The sequence below is a fragment of the Phoenix dactylifera genome, unplaced genomic scaffold (genome assembly GCF_009389715.1).
Source record: "Phoenix dactylifera cultivar Barhee BC4 unplaced genomic scaffold, palm_55x_up_171113_PBpolish2nd_filt_p 000469F, whole genome shotgun sequence".
Taxonomy (NCBI): Eukaryota; Viridiplantae; Streptophyta; class Magnoliopsida; order Arecales; family Arecaceae; genus Phoenix; species Phoenix dactylifera.
In genome coordinates, this window is record NW_024067892.1 from 268,039 (window position 1) to 287,050 (window position 19,012).

Consider the following 19,012-nt stretch of genomic DNA (forward strand, 5'->3'; position numbering starts at 1 on the left):
CAGCAATCATGCAGCAAATGATGCAAAACCTAGAATTATTGACACATGCAACAAAATACATATTATCCATATAGGTGATTATTTATAAGAATTCTTTCTTCTGTTGGTGACAACTTGCACACTAAGTATCCGCCCACACTTGGATCTACGTATTGGGAGTTTGAGAACCCTACTCAATGTTCTCTTGTTCAGAAGGTTGTTCCCCTATAGAACCAAGTCCAAACATAAAAAATCATCAAATGATAGCCAACAACTTGAAACCTTCCAATGGGTCCACTGGGGGCCCACCTTTGAGTAGAGACTCGGGACCACCCAGTAGATCCCCCTAGATTGGTTAGAGAGAGAAAAAGAGAAAGAGGAGAAGAAAAGGAAAGAGCGAGGAGAGAGAAAGAGAAAGAAGAGATTCCTCTAAACAAAGGAAAGCTCCCTCTCTCTCTTTCTCAAAACATAGCAACGAAGAAGGAGATGTTGTGGTGGTTGGTGGGTGTGGACTCAGCAGCGTCCAGTGGTAAGGCAATGGCGACAACTGGTGGCAATGCAGAAGAATAAGGAAAAAATAGAGGATTAGAAGCTCGGTTCTCTCACCGGTGACCTGGTTATTTTGGGTGGCTATAGGGAACCACTCGAGAGAGCTCAACCTTCCGTGAAGGCCACAATGGGTGACGACCGTAGTGGCCAATGACAAAAGGAGGCAAAATAATGAAGAAAAGCCAAAGAGAATAAGGGACTCCCGTGGCTAAATTCGGTGATTTGCTGGCTTCAATCGGGTAGGCGACGGTAGTCTAGGGACTGGAAAATGGAGAAGAAGGTTTAGTGACCATTACCTCATCTCTGGCGAGGTCTTGGGCCGGATCGATGATGAATCTCAACAAAAGCTACGGGATTTCACCATGGAAATCGATGATGGTTGGGAATGATTCAGCGATGGAAGGTGCCTAGAAGGGGGAAAGGGCATTTTATAGGCTAATCTAGGACTCCGACGAGCCCTAGACTTCATGTGCCCGACGGAGTCAGGGAAGAAGACAAACTCCTTCCAAGAGTTTGCTTCTTCCATCTCTCATGATGTGTAATTTAAAATTTTTCCGCCTTGCCTTAATATTCGCGCGGGGAAATGTTGGGCCTAGCAATTTTTTGGCCGGTCAATGGACTGGAGTCACTGGACCCTTATAAACAAAATCTAACCGATAATTTGGTTGAGGTTGTTGATTATAGTAGCCGCTCGAATGCGATGTCTTAAATGAAGGATATGCCTCTAGGTCATACCTTAGCTATGTAGAATACGATCCGGTGAATGATGAGGAACTAGAGATACTAGGGACATTTTGTTCTATGTCGTCATTTATAGCAAATTAGCAATGCTGCGCCCTGAACCCCTTATGAGGTCCATCTCCTGTAAGCTATTATATCCTCATGGGCTTTATGATATACACCATGGTCAACATCCTACGTGGCATGAGTGAAATGCAACGCACTCATGAATCGACTCACTCCAGGTGGCTGAGTTTTATGCACCCTTGCCATGCCCAATGCTACCTTTTTAGTTACCAGATGTATCACCACTCGAATATTCATTAGCATTATCTCTCATGTTGCAAGATGATTTGAGCAACGATTGTTCGAGGGCTCAGTGGTTTAGAATCTGAATGAATTGCTTCTTATCAATCCCTCCAATGGATCTATAGCTTTCTTTCCTTTTTCTTTCTTGCTACTCTGAGAAATTGCTTTCTTTCCTTGGCCGTCCCTATATGATTGGTTTTATTGGGTGGCTCAACTAGGCCCACCACCTTGGTTGGCCCTATCTCCCTGAATGGATTGGGTGCTTGGTGGCTTCTCCTTGGCATCTCTCTATCATATCTTTAGGAGGATATCCCAAACATAGAGCCTTGCAATCTCAATCGTCTCCCTCCTGACCTTCATGGTTGCTCTTCTTGCTCGATATGAGCTGATTGTGAGTGTGGCATGTGTCTCTTTGCCTATTGCGTTGCATTCTTCCCAATCTCCTTTGCTGTGAAACTAGCTTGTGGAGGAGGCGATCTTAGCTCATCAGGCTTTGGTTGTTGCTAGGCCTCAAGCCAACCAATCATGTGATCATCATCGTCACGTGCAAAGTTATTATGTAGTGGGTTGTCATACTTTAGCTCAACCTCATGGATGCTAGGCCATAGATTATAGTACATGTATATCAAATTATGTAGTCTCTTTTGTGTTAGGCGGCTTCTATGTTTACTATGTATTAAAGAGAACATTGACCGGTTGCACTCACAACCACTAGATGAGACTATCTATGAGAGGACCTAAATTGCTAACCTCTTGAGGTTTTAGACGACAACCTAAAATAAAACCCCTCATTCAACTGCAAATGCGGCAAGTACATTAGATATTAGACCAAGGTCTGCCGAATTGGGCCAAATTGCCCGATTCGGGCCGATCGAGCCGACCCGACGTGGGACTGAGTCGGTTCGGCGGCGGGACTCGAAACCGGCCCCAAACTGGATGGTTACGAGACTAGTTCCCCCTTTCCCTATGTTTTTATGTGGTGGGAAGGGTTCTGTTTGAAACCGCCCGGTTTGCACCGCTAATTTTGATGATTCAAGGAGGATTCAACTCAAAATGAGGTATGCTTTTTCTCTCCTATCTTATTTTCTCCTTTTTTTTTCAAGCCGAAGAATACCAAGAAATTTTCAAAATAAAGGGAGACAAATGTAGGGTGGTTTTCGATTCACCGGTGAGTTTTGGTTTACATATGCTATACAGGATAGAAACCACAGTGCACGATCTGGTAGAGCCTACAAGGATACGATTGCATATAGGAGATAGGCTCTTTAAGGTCATTCAAAAAATATGATGCAGCTCCATATACGTGGAGTAGGATCCATAGACGTATCAGGTTTTGAGTTTTATGTTGGATCCTATTACCTGCAGCCACAAACATCTTATAATCCATACGGATACGGATATGGATATGATGCGTCTGAGGTATCATTTTCCGATGGCTACTATCCTACGCTGCTTGGAGCATCTTACAGATTGGATTTGGCGTACTGGTATATTCGGATGGGCCTCTCCACAGCCGAACTATTAGCTAGAGGACACCTCTTAGAGCTAGAACTTAAATGAGAGATTCCAGACTGATTATAACCCAAAGCGCATTCCTCATGAGATGACCGTATAGGACTAAACGCCGCTTAGTTAGAGGGGTGGGCTGATGTTCCTCCTAATTATGCAAATGATCCGGATATCTACGAAAGACATCGCCACTTAGGCAAGATTTTAGATATCGTTATTGCCAAGCCTCCGCCCCGATATCATGAGCCGGGGGTCGCGCCAACCGCCGCACATCCGTAGGAAACTCTCCCCACGAGCATGCAAGGCATCTTAACCAAACATCTCAATTATATAAAGCTAAAATAATTCAACTAAATAAATACAATCTTATTCCATTGACTAACTCAAGTCATAAAGTCTCACAGTTCTAAATACGCAGCGGAACAATTACCAATATGCAAAACTTAGTTCTTAAAATAACAAAATCTTGCAATGTCCAGCAATCATAATAAATGTCCTAGATAATAGTTCAACTTGAAATAACCCTAATCTAAGATAGCTTGCGCCACAATCTTTCTTAGTCGCTCTCCCCATTTTGGACCTCAATAGACTAGTTCTCTGAAAATCTGTAAAACAACAATAAAAGCTGTATAATGAGCTAGCAATCCAGTAAGTAATGAACACTCTAGCTAGATAAATCAGACAATAATATGCAGAAAAATAAGTGCATATGCAGTACTAAATATAGAAATCCACATTTTTCTTAAGTTCTTAGAATTTTTTCTACGGGATTTGAATTCTTTCAAATATTCAATTCATCTTGTCGATTCTGGACTATGACCACATGTTTTCCTGTGGCAGGATCATACACCGACTAATCTTCTTGCGGTGAGTCCTTCAGGACAATCAATTGCCAACGTATCTGCCCCCATTTGGCAGGGTCCTCAACATAGCCAGGTCGAAATTCAATTAGTTCTCTGTTTCATATTTCAGTTAGAAAATCATGCAGTGTCAAAACCAATATCGTCTAACTTGATTTCTTTCAATTTATCGGAATCCAACTCAACAGCCAGGAACTATGATATATGTTTTCCTGTGGCAGGGTCATATCACCGGCTAATCTTCTTGCAGTATCAGTGTATTAGCCCCCAATTGGCAGGATCCTCGACATTGCCGACTGCAAGTCAGAATCTATACGAGTTATTATGTATCTTTTCTTGCATTACGTTCAATGTTCTAAACTGAAAATAGATATCGAATCAATCAAACATAATCCAAGTTGAAAGCAAATACGTTCAATCGGAACTATAACAATATTCTAAAAATAGACATATAACACCATGCATCGAATTTGTAAATTAAGAATAACTCGACTCGAGAAAATATTTATAACTTGCTGATAAATCTAGAAAAAGGTTACATTACTTACCTCGCCGAACAAGACCACAATAAATCCAATTAATTATGCAAATCACTCGCAAAAACCTAATATCCAAACTCATATTCTTCTTTTGAAATTTCATCACAACACACGCCTGCCAGCACACCACACATATATATATTAAAACTTAAATTTTAACATCCTCTCCATGGCCGACTCTGTAGAAGTGGCCTAGCACCGCCGAGTTCGGGTTCATACCCGTAAACCACCCCCTCTTCTTTATTTTTTTATTTTTTTTCTTTTCTTTTTCTTTTTTCCTTCTTTTCTTTTTCTTTTTTCCTTCCTCTTCCTGACTCCTCTCTTCTCCTTTGGCAAAATAGGGGGCCCGTGACCCCCCTTCTTCTTCTTCTTCCCTCCACGGTGGAGCCCAAGGGCGGCCGCGGTGGCCAGCCCTGACGGCGGCAGGAGGTGGCGGAAGCAAACCCGACCACCTCCGGTGGCTGGTGGCGGCGAACATGGCCGGCGACAAGTGTTCTTGGGCCCGAACAGAGCTCCCAATTTTTGGGACCCAATTTTCAGCGATTGGCCGGCTCAAAAACCACAAATAAATCATGGCTAAACATTTGAAGAGGAGGAGAGGAAAGGCCAAAGAACTCTTACCTTAACTCCGGCGAAGGTCCGACAACTCTCTTCCTCTCCGGCGGCAATGGTAGAAGAGGACCACCCAAGCTACTGGCTTTAACGGTTCTCTCCCTCTCTCTTGGGCGGCACACACGAAGAACCCCCCCTTCTTCAACCAGACTTGGGTGTGGCGGCTCTACCTCAGTGGCCTCAAAGGAGAAGGAGAAGAAGCCCTATAAACAGGGGCTCCGTCATCTTTAGGCCGAAAACTTGGGGCTGGGCCAGTCAAGTGGACTGGGTCCAATTTCAGAGTCTTACAGTTATGTATGTTGTACTTTAAATATATGTATAGTTGACTGTATCATTTTATATTTTGTATCTCATTAATTGATTTTAGGATATTTCATGCATGCTTTTTATAGCTTGCAACATCTCACTAATCATTTTATATTTTGCATCACTCTAAACATCAAGAGGTATCATTTAGGATGTGTTGGAACAATAGAAACGTCAAAAAACGTCAAATTATATTTAAGAATTATTGAGAAAGTTGAAAAAAATTGATTACCAATAAATCAAACCCTAAAAATATTAAAAAAAATGACGTGCTGGTTTGGAACCAGCACGCCTCGGCATACCATATGTCGGTACGGTATCGATTTGGGTACTGAACTGGCATGCCTCTGCATACCGTGTGTCAGTACGGTACCGGTTTAAGGTCCTAGTACTGGTTCAGCGGACTTTGCGTTAGACACTATTTATCATAAAATAATGGACTAGTTAGAGTTGGCGTCCAAAAATATCTGGATTCGTATTGTCTTTGCTTGCCACTGCTGCTTTTTCACCAAAACTGTGGGAGCCCTTTCTAAAAGCTCGAGTCTATGAAATGTACATCACATATGACATCATATATTTGCTTGAATTGACAAAGTATTATTCCTGAAGAAGCCACCCTTGCTAGATCTTGGGTATTGACAACATTGGATTTAGAGATGTTGTTGGGTGATCAGGATCCCTTATGGGGAGAGATAAGCAGGATAGGGGGTAGATTTGTTGTCTTGCTTGTGATCTCGATGTTTTCTAGGCAGGACATGCATGGGACTGGCGAGATGGGAGGTCCCTCAAGGGATCGAGGTCCTGCGCCCAACCTAGATACCGATTTCTCAAGGGAATGGGCCAAGACTTGCAAGATGCCTCCTGTCCTAATGAGATTTACAGCACTTTTTTAACATTATCAGTATATTCTTTTGCAGTCGAGAAAAAAGAAAATTTCTACTAATATAAGGCTCCATTGAATGTAACAACCAACACATCATGGTCACTTTTTCGTTTTCCCAATCATTATGAAATGTATTACCTGATTGTGGCTTCTTAATAGACCCTCTGGTGTAATCCAACTTCATAGTTGTTGATAAAGGTCATAAAAGATTATGCTTTTTCCAAATAATTATTTTCATTCAACTATATCATGGTAATCATCAAATTTGGTGGTCAATGTGACTGCTTACTAATCCTAAGGCCACCTTATAGAGTCTCCCATCTCAAGAATAAATGTAATATTAAGAAATCAGCAGCATAAATAATAATTATGGTCAAGTAGAAACATACCATCACTTTCATATCTGTTTTGAATCTTCTCATCACATGATCTGACCGGATCCAATCTTCTATTTTCACAACTTTATCAGCAGCATAGCAAATCCAATCTGCTCTAACAAACAACATAGAAACACTGTCACATAGTGCGAAGGTTGATCAAATCAAAAGCCACTTTTATATCATTATCTTTGCTCTCACCTTGGTTAGAATATGATCAGCTTGGAGACTTTGAGTAAAAGAGGGAGAAGAAAAGAAGAATAAATGTTGAGATGAGAGGAGATGGAGGGGAAGGAAGAAGAAAGGTGGCAGGAAAAGATATAGGAAATGATCTATAAGAGAAGATATTGATATCGTTCTCTTCTCATCACCAGTCTTTATATATTGTGGTCTTATTACGATGTGAAGATAGACATGGCTCAAATTACACAGTCATGCTAATTATAGATAGTTACAAATCACTATCAAACAACATAAATAAAGAGAAGTTATAAAAGGCAACATGGCAAATAAGAAGCATGAATAAGGTACAAATTCTTTCTTTATAGATAAGGCTTGCTATACTTTGTTATATAGGTACATATTCTATTTTGTTACGACTTTAATGATGTTTATCATATGAACTTGTTTAGAGTTTATCAATTGTCATTAGATTTTCAGTACATGTAGTTGAAAACGGATCAGATGCAAGATAACATTGGTATTCCACATTAGTACCCATATTTAATCAGCAGATACAAATACAAATACAAATATTTAATGGGTATAAAAATTGGTATTCTGATTCGATCATCATTCGTAAGATGAACTGATTACTATATAACATAAGTTATGCTTTACTATATAAAATATAGTTATGCTTGCTTGCGACTGTCATATAACCATATCTCAGCCTATTTTTCAAAGAAAGACTAAGATATGAGAAATTAAAGAAATGTCCCTTGTCATGAACCAAGTGGCTTTACTTATGCCTTGTTTCTATGTGCGTGTGGAGATCCCAGCTATCTTCATTTCAACAAGCTAGTTGGAATGTATGCAAAACATGGTTTGTCGATATAGAATGTGATATGATGCAAAACGAAAGCCTAGAAAACTGGAATTGTAACATTCTCAAGGGACCAGAACATAAGACTGCTCTTATGAATAGTAAATATTAAGGAATGAGGAAACTAGCTATCATGACCATGTTCATTTGAGCTGGAGGAAGATCATGAATTAAGGAGCTCACAATAATGCCTGCTACTAAAAGAAAGAAAAATACAGCTTGCTTCCCATTTCTCCTCTTCCCATGATTCTAATTCACAATGCCCAAGGCCCGGCACCCCTCTGTCGAAGTGTCTTGTAGCCATGGGCTGGGGCATGGTTTGCAATACAATTCTGCACTGGGCATTACTTTATCATATGGATAGTGAATCAATATTCGGTACACCCCTATACTAAATGTTGGTATCCGAAGAACAGCATCGTACCGACATTGCACTAGTTGGGTACTGTGCAGACACTGAAACTGGTATTGCAAACCTTGGTTTGGGGGCTCTTTCTTTTCCTTCTCTTTGCTTGTTGGCACTTGACCTCTCAGTTTGTGCCCTTAGATCAAACAGCTCCTTGCTTTGGATTTGACATTTTTCCATTGCTTTTTATTAATGCTAAGCTTACTAAATTTTCTTTCTTCTTCCCTTACCTTCTTCGGTTATGAATCCTTCGGGCCGTTCTCTGCCAAGCCCATTGTTGGAGCTGGTGGCTTAAAAGTTTAAGGCAAGGAGAATAAAGAACTGGTTATACTTAGGTTCGCAGGCTTGTGGTCGATGGTGGCAGCAGTCGGTGCTTTGGGCTTTAAAGATGGCAAGTGAATGGTTGTGAATAGGGCAAAGGGAAAACTAGAACAAGGTTGGGAATAGAGAAGAGAGGGGAAGGAGCCCTGACCAAGAGCATTGGGGCTGGCACTGGGCGATGAGGGGTTTTGGTTTTTCATTTTAATTTTCTAAGCGGATATTTGAATCTAAATCTGAAGAAAGATATAAAATCTGTGTCAGGAATCTTTTGCGACTATTTATCTGAATTCGTATCCAAAACCTAGACTCGATATATATTTGTATATTGGTGTCCAACCTGATTCGGATATGGAATTGGATTGGATCAGATTTCATCCGATGTTTTTTATCCCTAACTTGTGCGTTATATGAGTATAGTGATGCAAAAATAAAACTGCTATCCCAAGTGCAGGAGAATCACACAAGTAATATAACTCGGAAGTCCGAAGTCGATTCCTCAGGGAACGATCTATAGATTATTAGCGTAATTTTTAGATGTAATTTTCAGTTGATTTTCAAAAATTAAAAGCAGAGGATTAATAGGTAACTAAACAAAGTTCAAGAATATAGAGAAGGCTAGGGATCTGGATTTTCCCTTGACAATGTTATTTTCAACAATTAAATTTTGCGATTCTTGATTAAGGATTAATTAGATAGAATAGTTCTAAGCATGGAATATATACTTTGAAAACATGAATTCAACATTCAAGTATTTATCGTGCCGGTTATGTCTACGACAAATCAAAAATCGAAACAATCCATGCATCAATAAATATAAACCATACAAGATCTATCTAATAAATAAATACGCAAGAATCCAAAATATACCAATGGATATAAAACAATTAGAATTAAAGTTTAGAGTGTACTTGATGAAAGCAACATGACAAGGGTTCATCCATCACCCTTTGCCAAAGGAATTAGCAAGCCATTACAAACATCAACATCTCTCCCTTTCTCACTCTTTTTTTTTCTTTTTCTTTTCGGAAACAGGGCATCCCCTGTTTCCCTTTCTCTTTTTTTTTTTGTTTGAAACCAAGAGGCCGGCTGCTCTATTTTCCTCTTCCCAATCCCCCCAGCCCCCTTTCCAGCTGAAAGAACTCTCCTCATATAGATCCCCAGAGCCCATGGAATTGATGATTCCCCTGATCGCGCGTGGAGAGGAGCGGACGCCATGGATCGTGCTTTGCGGATGGCTGGGCTGATGCTCGTGCGGATGATGCGCGGACGGCTGATTGCTTGCAAATCTGGAAGAGGCGGATGAATGGGCGTTGGGCTCGGCTGAGAGGAAGGCTGAGACGCGGACTCTGGAAGAAGGGATGGGATCGCGGAAGGCTTGCTTTGCGGGCGGCTCGGAACGTGGGAGAAGCGGACGGACGCCATGGATCACTCGCAGGAGGCTGATCGCGGGTTGAAATCACGGAAGAGGTGGACTGCTGGGAGGAGGTGCTGATCGCTGGCTCGGGCGGACGCTGTGGAGGCAAATGGCGTTGATCGCGGGCGGATGGAGAGGAGGCAGACGGGTTGCTGGGAGATTGTGGATCCGGGAGGTGATGAAACACGTGGAATGTGAGGAAGATGCACGAATGGTGCTGAGATTTGGGATGAGTGAGATTTGGAAAATCCACACACGGGAGAAGAGAATGGGTTGCATGAGGGCTCTATCGGGATGAGATGCACAGGCTGCTGGCTGCTGGGATTTGGTTGCAGTGAACTGGACGACTGAACCTAGCCTCTTTCTAGTGTGCAGCTGGGTTGACTCATACGGTTGGCCTGGTCATCCGTGGTGATGCATCTTTTTGGACCTAATGCGTATTTTTTTCTTGATTTACGATCACCTGCACCCCACAAAATATAATATTAATGCAACACTTTTATCATTATTTATTAGCAATAATATTAATTTAAGCTGCGTGTAGATCGCACTTTTGTGCTCTCATCATATAGCATGGAAGCTAGCATTTTGCAAGCTTTAATTAGAGGACAAAATTTTCAAAGGTATAATAAGATAATAGGATATAGCTTTCAATGTAGGCCATGAAAGTTACATGCAATTTAAGTTTCTTTAAGAGATTATTTGCTTGTAATTATGTCATGCTAGGAATGCCAATTATTATGTGATATGATTTTCAATGGTCGAATATAACACTATCTGAAGTATCATCTGATATATTCCACTAAGCTGAATTATAACTCCGCTCATCTTGTTTGATGCTTGTAAAATTGACAATTTATCCTCTTTCTCCTGACATATGTTTCTTGTGTGGTGTGTGCTTGAAGGGAAAGCCTATGATTTAATCTCAAACATAATCTGGTTGAATCTACAGCATATTGTATACCAAATTCTAGAATCCTCATGAATAAGACTCTACTTTGCAGACATTTTTTTTCTTAACTAGTTTATTGACATACATTTTTGGGAAAATGTCTCATAAAAGAATTACATCCTGAAAGTAGATTTGTGCATATATCTTCCACTTGACTGGTTGGATCTGTTACAACCCTTGCCATTTTACTTGTGCAGGAAGCAGTGACTTTTTAATACATTGTAAATTGGGCGAAACAACGAGAGAAAAATTTAGGAGGGTAATACTGTGGGTGCAGCGAACTGAATCTGCATTTCAGCATGTTCAACAAGTGGATCCTCATCAAGTACTCTTTGCAGCTTTTTCAGATGACTCTGATCCACATTTCTTATTTAATTTTGAAAAGTAAAATTGCATGCCTTCAGCTGAAACCTTATGATACAATAGGTTTTCTTTGTCTTTCATTCAGGCCGAATTATACCAACTACTATCTGTTATTTGATTATTTTACTAAATTTTTGATAATTTTTAACTCTTAAAAGTTGTGTTCCAAAGAAAATTCTAATTTCATATTAAAAAAATCTAAACTACTGCCCCTGGTTTGGGATACTTGGCAGGGCAATAGAATACTGATAGTATTTGTTCCTAAAAAAATTAAGCATTACCGGAACCATAGCCACTCACAACAAGTTAATCTTTATGCTATGTTGTGAGTTAATGGGCATTCTTTCCAGAAAGAATTACAGAAGGAAACATGAAATTGTGATTGAAGTAAAATATTTAAAGAAGACTTTACATGATTAATTAGAAACAATCACTTCATGATAAAAATTTGTAGTATCCTCCATATTCAATTATTTAATTGATTTGGGTTTGCTATTCTACCCGATTATTATTATTCAACTTGCACAATATTAAAACTTGCACAATTGTGTTAACAATAACCATAACGATCAAGCCTTGTCCCAACTATTTGTTGAGGATCATGGGTGAGGTGTAGTCCTACATGTTAGGAATAGGGGAAAGGAAAAGGATTGATATCCCATGGTTGGGTTCAAAATTCAGTGGCTTAAGCTTTTAGATTGAATTGGGTTCCAACATGTATATCAAGGCCTTCTGCATTCAACTCCTAGTCCCTCCAATAAGTTGTATGAAAGCCAAAGGTGTGAAGATCCTGCGCAACACTCCAAGTGATGAAAGTGCTGGTTTTGGTGTACCTTGTGAAGAACGGGAACGTACAGGTTGCAAGTGTGTGGTCATGGTAGGACTTGTATGTGCCAAGTTAGAGAGTGGGCTCAAGCATGGTTCTTGGAAAAGCAAACTATTTTAAAAGTGTGGTGAAACATATCTCTTCGAGGGCAATAACACATGGTGAATCATGGCACTTGGAGAGTAGAGCCTTGGGCTAGTGGTAAAACCTAGTGCACTTGATATACCTTCATGAGATTTTGGAGCAATTTCTGTTGTTGGTAAAACCTAGTGCGCTTGATATACATTCATGAGATTTTGGAGCAATTTCTGTTGTTGGAGGCTAAGGCCATGAAATAACCATTGGCTCAAAACTATAATTGTCCTTGGAGTTGTGTCCAAAGACCAAGGAGGAGCAAGATTACATGCTTAAGGTTTTGTATGCTTATGAAGTTGGCTTTTTGATGTCTCTTATGGTAAGAATGAGGTAAGATATTCCACCTGTAGTTAGTTGTTGAATGTATGTTGTGATTTCTAGGAGGTCAAATAGTTCACATGTAGTTGATGTTGTAACAAGTATATAGCAAATCCAGGAAATATATTGGAGGCAGTGAGGAGGATCATATGATATTTGAGGAGGATCGTTGTATGGTCATGGAGGTGAAGGGTTCTGTGGATTTTGACTATGGAAGTGATCTGAGATGACATGCTATTTGTCTATTTGGGTGGTGGTCTGTTCGGTCGGAAATCCGTATTGCAGTGCACTATAGCTTTGTCAAGTATAGAAGTGGAGTCCATGGGCACTGAAGCAGCTAAAATAGTTTAGTTGAAGGGCTTAGTTGGCGCACATAGAATCATACAAGAGAAGGTGAACATTTATTGTGATAATCGGGTGCTTTTTATGTTGCATTCAATTAGTGTATCATGTAACGGTGGAGCACATCGACATTCGGTATTATGGTATTCCAAAGTGAGAGAGTTCATTGATGAGGATGAGAGCGAGGTTTAGTTGGAAAAAGCCTATGAAGGATAATGTGACGGATATGATGACTAAGTAGTAAAAATGGACAAGCTTAGGCATTACCTAGATTTGGCTAATCTCCAAGACTTCAATGAGTAATGACCCAAAAGGGCAAACTTGTAAATTATAGTCGGTGTTGGATCACATGTGAAGCGAGGCCATGTTTCTATCCGTGTTTAGACTTTATGGTAGTTGGTGCTAATAAGAAAAAGAGGGCTGGGATCCTCTTTCAACTCTTTAAGTTATGTGGGCCTATGTATTTAATGTTAGAAAAGAGTGTGATAGAGTGGAATTCCATGTACTCTCATGAAGATTCTTTAACCCATTTCCGTCATGAATTGGAAAATTAGAAAAAATGAGTGTTGATGCCACAGACCCAATCGGTGTTCAAGCTATACATCTACTTTTTTGCCAATCGATTCTTGAATGGCTGATGTCAAATCTTTCACCATAGGTGTTTGCTTAGGATTATATACCTTCGCTTCCTTAGGTTTTTCAATGAGAGGTTGTTGGTATGAGGTTTGTCGAAGCATTTTCTGTAATAAGAGAAAGGCGTAGACATCATGATATGGCCTATTGTTTTGGGATATATGGTTGCTTTGTACATTATTTTGGATAGTGGGTTTGTTCTCCTCTCCTCGTTGATGTGGCAACATTGCCCGAGCATGTATAACACTTGTTTTTCCTCTATTTTCCCCCTTTTATGGTGTTCTTGACTTCGCTGTTTGCATCTGGTGCTTGTTGTGGCAATGTAGATGATTGATCTACTATTGGCTGCAACATCTGGTAACAGCGGCAAGGGCAAAAGATCCCAAGCAACAGTCAAAGCTGTAAAGGCACAATGGTAATTGGTCGTTCTAGTGAAGAGCAATAACATGAAGGTTGGCACAGTGGAATCATGGTGGCTGCAATGTAGCATGTGGACTCTTGTGGAGCATTGTGCTGGTTCAGAGTGTGGACTAGGGCACATTTTTTGGAAGAGTAGACTCTTGTAAGACTACAGTGAAGTGTGGCCCTTGGAGAGCAGCATGCTCTTAGGTTAGAGCGATAACAGATGGATGTGGCTCTTAAAATAGTGAACTCCTAGAATGAAGTGGTAACTCATGGTGAAGCATGGAGGTATCTTGGGTTGTAGTAAAGACTGGTGCACTCGAAAGAGTAATTGGGCGAGGGACTTGATAAGACTTGAAGGGGGACTTGATTGTTGAAGAACATTTGTGAGGTTTAAAACTGATATGAAATAAATAGTCAAAGAGAAAAGGATTTATATACATGATTGAGCTTAAAACTTTATGGCTTAAGCTTTTAGGTTGAGTTAGAGTCCAACATATATATCAAGGCCTTCTTTGTTCAAGTCTATCCCCCCAATGTTTTTTGGAGGGAATTTGTTTAGGCTTCTAGAAATCTGAAAAATTTTACATGCTACCATGGCCTCATTTGGAAATGCTTTTGGAGAGTTAGAAAGTATTTTTTGGCCCTCCAAAAGTATTTTTGAGCTATATCGTGGTGCTTAGTAAGTCAATTGTAAGTGCTTTCTGGTTCTCCAAAAAGCTGAAAAATTTTGACTCAGAAGAAGCTCCATTTTTTAGCTTTTCCCCAAAAGCTTTGCTTGGCTGATATCGGAAAGCTGTTTCTGATTTAATAAAATTTTCATAGTGACTAAAATACCCATACTAACATATTGCATTGTATTATATTATATTTTTACATTATTGTATTACATCCTATTATTGGAATAATATAATAATGCATAACAATATCATTTCTTATTATACTATTATACTATACTACATAATATTATATTACATTATATTATATTATAATAATATTATATTATATTATAATATTATATTGCATTATATCACAATACTGTGTTATATTATAAAGCTCTACTTTCAAAAGTTCTACTTTCCAAAGCTCTACTACCAATAACAGTCCCAAATAGGGCCTAAATGGCACTTGGTTAGCTTTGAGGTGGAGGTTGTGCTTTCTTCTACCAAAATATATTTGACCTTTAACATCAACTATAAGAACATGATAGGTAGGTGAAAGCTTAACTTTACAGATGAGCCATTTGGTTTTTTCATTATAAAATTGTTGTACTTACTGTCATACTATAAAATTCTTTCTTGTCCCTTCAAAGGAAGAGTATGACATAAATATTTGTTTATTCGATTTTTATCTGGATAAGATGAACATTAAATCATAATATCATGTAGTTATAAATTTTTCTCTTCTTATATGTTTACAGTTGCTTCTTAGTTTTCTTTATTTCCCAAAATTGAAAACATTATGCCAATTGAAAAAGATTGACCACTCATCTGTTTCATTTTTTTCCTTTACAGAGTCTCTTAGGGCCCACCATTTTTATTTCTCTATTAAGTTATCCTTTTATTGACCTGACCTTCAGTTGCCTTTAATTCAATTACTGCTGCATATTGTGATCGTCAAGTATTGGATTATCAATTGTTCCATTTTCTTTCTGTTATTTATTTTTAAGATAAGGATAACAATAAAAATTTCCAGCAGGAACAGATGGTATATATTAAGTTATAGGACATTGATAATGATTATCTGTTCAATTTTCAAGTTATATATTAAGTTTTAATGAAATTAGATTGGCACACATGAGAATTTGAAATGGATTATGGCAGAAAAAGTTGAAGAACTGGAAGGCACGTGAAGAAATGAAGTCAAAGCACTGTTTATCAGTTTCAGAAGTATTATGCCTTACCAACTCATGTAATGCAAAATTTTATGCCTACATTGGCGAAATCTTTTTCCATCTAACTGGAGAACTGATGAAGTAGAAAATGAACAATGGTTTGTCAGCAAGAGAGTACTTAAGTTTGTAAATGATAAAATTGCAGAAGATTTAATTTGTACAGGTTGCAACCTTTGTGGCTCTTCAACAATTTCCAGGTTTGTTGAGACAGGAATTTCCTTGTTTTGAAATGAAAGTTTTGAATACTGGAGCCAATTATATTTTCTGGTTGGTTGATTTTGGCAGGCCTCTGTTGGACCAAAAAACTTTCCACTCTACTGCTTGAAAAGCTCCAACCATGTTCACAATGTATGCCTGATTTACAGACCATTCATGGTGAGAATCTTCTATTGGCAAGTTTTATTATTCATATTCCATATTTTGAAATAGTCAAGGCGAGCTGCATTGGAAGTTACAGTTTTATAATGTATCTGGCATTCTTGACTTTGCATATTAGTGATCTATCTCTTTTATCTAATGCTTCAAGAGTGCTCTCCCTCCACCCCCCGCCCCGTCCCCACCTCATGGTATCTAATTCCTCGATGAACAGAGATCACAGTTGGCATGGTACACTTAGTCATGATGATTTTATAATTGTATTAACAAATACGGAATGCCACCTGGTATCATCTTCGTGCGGAATAAAAAAGAGGAGAGAAAAGTGAGGAGACTGAAATGTTAAGAATATTGTCGCATGCTTCGTCCAATTCCATGTTATTTCATAAGATAAAGCAACAGGATCAAGAGAAGAAGAAGAAGAGAAACAAAACCAAAGTAAATATGAGAGAGTTTGATGGCCATTCACTTGGTACATGTGGTACCCATTTCTTTTTGCTGTTAGCAACAAGCAAGGGGATAAAGGCTAATGCTCAAATTTTGTCATCACACCAATTTTGAAGTGAAAAAAAATAACAAAGAGCTAGGGTCCAGCTGTCCACTGTTAGTCGCCACAATAAAACACTTTCAGAAATCCTTTTCTCATGAATTCAAGCCTATCCTCTTTCTTCTCTTAGCCTCAAACTCTAGAATTTTTAATAATATGCCTTTTTGTTGGGGATGAGGGATGTAATTATCAAAACTTACAGACCAAGGTTGATTATATCTATAGATTTTGATGAAGGGAGAAATTTTGTATGGAGAAAATGAATGAACAAGAAATAAGTTTACTTTTAGACAGTTTAAGTTACTCTTCCATTAGAATTGAGAAGACCAATGTATAATAATCTTGAATCATTATTCACCATGTCTTTCTATCTGGCAAGATGGTGCACAATTAATTCTTAGCATATAATACTTCATTTTTCTCCTGGAACTTAAATTACATAATTATTTTTGACTTACATTTGCAGTTGAACTATATTTGCAATTTAAATGGATCCAGATTTTTAAGGATTATATTTGTACACCAGTCTTTCAATTTCAATTGAGACTTATGGTTCAAATTGTAATCTTACATCAGACACCACATTTTCCTTAGATGCCTTCAATTTATTGTGTATGCCATTAAATTGTACTTGACACCGTCATGACAGCCACCGTCTGGTATCTTTGCTGTTGATGCAGTTGTATGCATGGGATCAAACTGGGAAAATTCCACTCCTTGTAAAGAACAGAGCTGCTGAGATTTTATTCGGGAACATTACTGCCGAAAATGTCCAAAGGTGCTATAATGAGGAAAGTATAAGTCATTCTACTCTGCTGAGCAGTTCTCATCCAAAAAGTTCGAGTATAACAACATATGGGAAACGAGAAAGAATACTGTGAAAAATGGAGGCAATGACGATCGAAGAAAGCACAATTTATATCGTATTTGGTTGATTTTGATTAAAGTAATACTACAACATGGTAAAAATAGTCCTTTCCGATTTGAAATTGCTGTGAATAGGGAAAAGGATCTTGAGAATGGTAGGTTTGAATTGCTATTAGTCACAATGCCATGCTATAAACCAGTGGTACAATAAATCTTGCTGAAATATGGTAAATTTTTAGAACTTTGGAAAAGATCCAACTCCAACAAGGTCGCCATTTATAGCGAAGAGCAGTCTTCTCAAATATTATTAGTTTTATTTATATAATCTGTTTCATGGCCCACCTAGTTTTTTTTTTTTTTTTCATTGCATTTCTCTTGAGCATTTAAAGTATATGTGCCTTCAGGTTTATTTTGCTTGAATACACTGTTACACCCCTTATCCGAGTTCACGAATCGGAAGTCGTGACAATCGCTGCATCCTCATAGGGAGCCCTTTCCACAAGCATGATTTCATAAATATATAGCAGAACAATTTAAATAATAATATGCAAATTTTATTTCAATAATTAGCTCAACATTTAAATGTTTCGTGATTCTAATAATATTTTAGGGTAGCGCCATCAATTTAAATAAATTGTACTTTAAAATAACTTGCGCCAATGTTTTACCAGTCACTCTTTCATATTGAAAATTTCAATCAGTCTAGTTCTCTCAATTTGTAAAAAAAATAATAAAAAATTATATAATGAGTTAGACAACACAGTAATTGATGTTTATTTTAATTAAACAAAATCAAACAGTCAAATAGATAATAATTTTTAGCATATATGTAGTACTAATATGCGAATCATTTTTTTTAAATATCAAATTTTGTTCATAAATTCAAATTTTTACAAATATTTAATTTATCTTATCAATTTTGATTTATAACCACATTATCCTGTGACAGGGTTATAACACCGATTAATCTTCTTGCGATAAGCTGCGCATCATATTGTAGTAAAGTTTATCAGGATTGTTAATCTCCTGGCGGTATGTTGCTATTCATCTTGAACACAATCTTCAGGACAAAGCATGTGCCAATGCATTTATACTTATTTGCGGAATCCTCATCATAGCTAGGTCGAAATTTAAATAGTTTTAAATTTTAAATTTTAGTTTTAAAATTATGCGGAGTCAAAATCAATCAATCATATCCATAATAATATACTATTTATCAAATTCATGCATCATGAATAATACCACTTAAAAGTCATGAATATAATAATTGCGATAAATTTAGAAAAAGTGAAACATTATTTACCTTGCGAACACAATCTAATGAACAGATCTAATTAATTTCAAATTTTTTTTAGAGCCTAATATCAAAAATTATATTTTTATTAAAATTTTATCATAATTATTTTTAAAATAAAGATTTTAAATTTCAACATCCTTATAAGGCTGATGAAGCAGGAATATCTGACAGCTCGGTCAGTCCGATCAAAGTGAATTTATTGAATCATGCTCGGACTAGGGCATAGATGGTT

At 38.1% G+C, this 19,012-nt stretch overlaps 1 protein-coding gene across 1 annotated transcript in view; it reads left to right on the top strand.

The window, feature by feature from the left end:
• LOC103697260 overlaps positions 1-17,824 on the top strand; it is a gene marked incomplete at its 5' end in the record, with an annotated part of 30,046 nt that extends 12,222 nt beyond the window's left edge. Inside the window, 6 exon segments of the mRNA XM_039119007.1 lie at positions 10,979-11,106; positions 15,624-15,775; positions 15,840-15,891; positions 15,980-16,069; positions 17,297-17,509; positions 17,512-17,824. Of these exon segments, the coding sequence (XP_038974935.1) occupies positions 10,979-11,106; positions 15,624-15,775; positions 15,840-15,891; positions 15,980-16,069; positions 17,297-17,509; positions 17,512-17,694 (818 nt within the window).
• Positions 17,825-19,012: the final 1,188 nt, after the last annotated feature.